This window comes from Epinephelus moara, chromosome 24, assembly GCF_006386435.1.
Source record: "Epinephelus moara isolate mb chromosome 24, YSFRI_EMoa_1.0, whole genome shotgun sequence".
NCBI lineage: Eukaryota > Metazoa > Chordata > Actinopteri > Perciformes > Serranidae > Epinephelus > Epinephelus moara.
Window position 1 is genome coordinate 52286775 of NC_065529.1, and position 4316 is coordinate 52291090.

Here is a 4316-nt window from a genome sequence, read left to right on the forward strand (position 1 = left end):
CACCACTGCCCCAGGGCCGCTACAATATGCTATCTACAGAGATAGCACTGGCGATCTGAACCGGTCAGTGGCGAAAAAAAAGCACTTTTATACGGGACGCATTTGCCCCCGTTACTGTTTTAGCTCGTTTCGCGCCTCAATACTGAACCAATTTTAGAACGAGCGGTACCCATGAATCATACGCACACATACACATGGGGAAATAGAGCCCAGGTTGAAAAATACCGAAGTTGTCCTTTAAGGAGTTTATGTCCACAGACAGACTTTCTTCTTCTTCTCTCTACTCAACAGCCTGAACAGATGATTTTAGAATTAAAAGGTTGATCAAAAATCACTGCTCACCAACTGCAGCACTCAGAGAACCCATGACGTCCGTGAAATCAACCAAATATGGTTTAATTTTTACAGTCAAAATGCCGTGAGAACACACAGCTACTTCATACATTGTCTGTCAGTGACACCAGCGATGGGGCTGAAACAGCTCAGTGAACAGATCGCAGCAACTGAAAGTGAAGAAGCAAATAAAACAATGCAAACAGGAAACTCTGCCGACCAGACGGCCTCCTGGTTGAATATTACAGATCCAAAACAAGATCCTTAAGTTTTTTTCTGTCTTTCAGATGGTGGTGGTTTCAGATGACGTCCATGAATACGCTGTCGCTCTGAAGGACACGGAGGAGAAGATCGCACGCTGCCCTGCCAGAGTAAGATCAGTGTGTGTTGGGTTCCTTCAGGCTCTGTCTCTGTTTCAAACCCTTCCTGTGTTTTATCACATTAACTGAATGTTTCAGTTTCATGGTTCTCTTCATCAGTTTGTTTTTGTCAGTGTGAACTCGTTATAAAGTCAGAGGTGATTAGTTTTTGTTTGTTGGAGCTCAGTTGAAGGTAATTGGTTGTGCTCCAGTCCACACAGCTGTCAGCCTGTCGTCTCATTAGCTTCATGCAGAACACACGTGTCAGCAGAAACCTGAAGACCAACATGATCACAGAGGACGATTGTCTGCACAAAAACCAAATACTCTGTATTGATTATGAAGGATGGAGCCTGGAGTTTGCAGGTGAGGAGGGACTTTAACCATCTGTCGGTGTGTTGGCAGTGAGTGCAGAGGGAGGTGAAAATCCTGTTGCGACTGCAACAAGGCCAGACACTAACATCATTATGCAAATTGAAATAATTGCAATTAACTTTAAAGTTAGTTTGGTTTGAAGCAAACTCACAGCTGTGACGACAGTCTGTGATCAGACTGCAGGAGGAGTTGGTGATTCAGGTCCCATCATTCAGGTTGTTTTCTGTGTTTGAGTTGTAGTTTGTTTCCACAGAAGTTGGCTCGTGAACATGGCCTCCTGACATGTCAGCAACAGTTCTTCACTTGGATTTATGTTATTAAGAACTCTCATATCCTCAAAGTATGAGTTGTAAACGTATAATGTCCATGAGCTGTCCCACATTTATTCACAAGCAATCACCAACAAACCAAACATTGTGACGTGAACTCAGCAGTATCCAACAGACTCACCTCAGACACACAGGAACAAAGGAATATAATGTAATGGAGGTATACACAGCCTGTCTGCGACACCGGGGGTCAGCACGGCTGCTGTCCGGCACACAATACACTTGGCCCCGATGTCAGTCCCTGCACGTAGTGGGCCCACAGGGCGGCGGCTCCATGTCATTTATTCGGGCTGAGGCTCGAAGGCCCAGTCACCAGACGCTTGCTGGCAAGCTTCCGTGGCCCTGGTGTCCCCATACTGGGCGAGGTCTCTTTTCCCAAATGTGCGTTTCATCGAGGTCTTCTTTAACTGCTCTCAGTCTGGCCCCTCCCCTGGGACCTCTGTGCCTCGTGAGACCCTACCAGGGGCTGTTAGCCCCGGACAACACAGGGACACACAAACCCCTCCACCATGTTAAGGTGGTAATTCTTTGCAGATGATGTGGAACTGTTGGCGTCGTCACACTGTGACCTCCAGCATGACCTGGGGCGGTTTGCAGCTGAGTCGGGATGAGAGTCAGCTCCTTCCAGTCTGAGGTCATGGTTCTCTGCTGGAGAACGGTGGATTGATGGATGGACCTCTGGGTTGGGAGAGTTACTGCCCCAAGAGAAGAAGCTCAAGTATCTCAAGGTTTTGTTCACAGTGAGGGTAGAATAGAGCGTGAGATGGATCGGTGGTTTGGTGCAGCGTCTGCAGTGATGCTGGTGCCAGACCGTCGTGATTCAGAGGGAGCTGAGCCAGAAGGCAAAGCTTTCTACTTCCTGGTCCATCTGCGTCCCAACCCTCACCTATGGTCATGAGCTCTGGGTAGTGACTGAAAGAATGAGGTCACAGATACAAGCGTCTGAAATGAGTTTCCTCTGTAGGGTGTCTGGGCTCAGCCTTAGAGATAGGGGGAGGAGTCAGACATCTGGAGGGAGCTCGGAGTAGAGCCGCTGCTCCTTCATGTTGAGGTGGTTCAACATCTGATCAGGATCCTCCTGGTCCAGCTGGTAGGAGGCCCCGGGGCAGACCCAGAACACACTGGAGGGATTATAGATCTCATCTGGTCTGGCAACACCTCGGGGTCCTCCAGGAGGATAGTTGGATGGATGGATGGTTAAATGATGGATGGATGGATGGATGGATGGATGGATGGATGGATGGATTGAAGGATGGATGGATGGATGGTTAAATGGATGGATGGATGGATGGAATGATGGATGGAATGATGGATGGATGGATGGATGGATGGAATGAAGGATGGATGGAATGATGGATGGATGGATGGATGGATGGATGGAATGATGGATGGATGGATGGATGGATGGAATGAAGGATGGATGGATGGATGGAATGAAGGATGGATGGATGGATGGATGGTTAAATGGATGGATGGATGGATGGATGGATGGATGGTTAAATGGATGGATGGATGGATGGATGGAGATGTAATGTACACACACAAACAAAGCTCTACATGTATATGAGTTCATTCAGCACATGCAGCTTCATGTCTCCGTCCTCTGGCGTCCTCAGACCGCACCAACAGAAGCAGTGTGTGTAATGGTGACAGTGGTGAAGTCACGGGTGATGTCATGACGCTGATTTGTGCCCCTCAGAGACCAGACATCCTGGACGAGCTCCAGAAGAGCCAGAAGGTTTTTGCAGAGAAGCTGAACCACCTCAGCAGGAGACTAGCCTGGATCAACGCCACCATCTACTCCAAGGTGAACCCCGTCCTCCACATGTCTGTCTGTCTGTCTGTCTATCTGTCTGTGTCTGTGTCTGTGTCTGTGTCTGTGTCTGTCAGTCCGTCCGTCAAGTTTTATTGACCTTTTGCTGATAGTTACATGTGAGTCTTTCTGTCAGCAGCTCATCTCACAAACTACTGGACCAGCCAGCCTCATATTTTGTGTGTACATGTATGACTGCGTGCTGAAGGATCTCTCGTGTTTGCAGTGATTCACAGTAGTTTAAAAACACCTGTTTCGTTGACTGTTTTTTCCGTCACTGAAAGCTGACTCCTCCCTCCTCTTAACCAGCAGGTCAGGGCCGCAGGTTTCCCTCAAATCAGCTCGGCTAAAAACGACTCCTCTCACCGTCTGGTACTGGACAGATTTTGTCCTTCGTCGTGTCTCAAAAACTGACGTCCACAGAAAAGTTTCAGTCTCATTTTAAACCGGAGAATCTGCAGATTAATTCCATACCTGATATGTTCTGGTCTGTTAGGAACGATACTGGATAAATTAGTCAACTGTTGTTTTCTTTTGGCTTTAAGGCAGAATCTATACTTCAGCGTCGAATCGATGCCGCTCCTATGCCGTACCTATGCCGCTTCTATGCCGCTCCTATGCCGTACCTATGCCGCTCCTATGCCGTACCTATGCTGCTCCTATGCCGTTTCTATGCCGCTCCTATGCCGTACCTATGCCGTTTCTATGCCGCTCCTATGCCGTACCTATGCCACTTCTATGCCGCTCCTATGCCGCTCCTATGCCGTTTCTATGCCGCTCCTATGCCGTACCTATGCCGCTCCTATGCCGCACCTATGCCGCTCCTATGCCGTACCTATGCCGCTTCTATGCCGCTCCTATGCCGTACCTATGCCGCTTCTATGCCGCTCCTATGCCGTACCTATGCCGTACCTATGCCGCTTCTATGCCGCTCCTATGCCGTACCTATGCCACTCCTATGCTGTACCGATGCCGTACCTATGCCGCTCCTATGCCGTACCTATGCCACTCCTATGCTGTACCTATGCCACTCCTATGCCGTACCTATGCCACTCCTGTGCCGTACCTATGCCGCTTCTATGCCGCTCCTATGCCGTACCTATGCCA

General features: G+C 48.9%; 1 protein-coding gene across 1 annotated transcript in view; it reads left to right on the forward strand.

Annotated features, from left to right (window-relative positions):
* LOC126385946 (E3 ubiquitin-protein ligase RNF123) overlaps positions 1-4316 on the forward strand; it is a 181353-nt gene that overhangs the window by 40329 nt on the left and 136708 nt on the right. Inside the window, exons 23-24 of the mRNA XM_050037990.1 lie at positions 621-704; positions 3096-3203. Coding sequence (XP_049893947.1) covers positions 621-704; positions 3096-3203 — 192 coding nt within the window. The remainder of the gene's footprint in view (positions 1-620; positions 705-3095; positions 3204-4316) is intronic.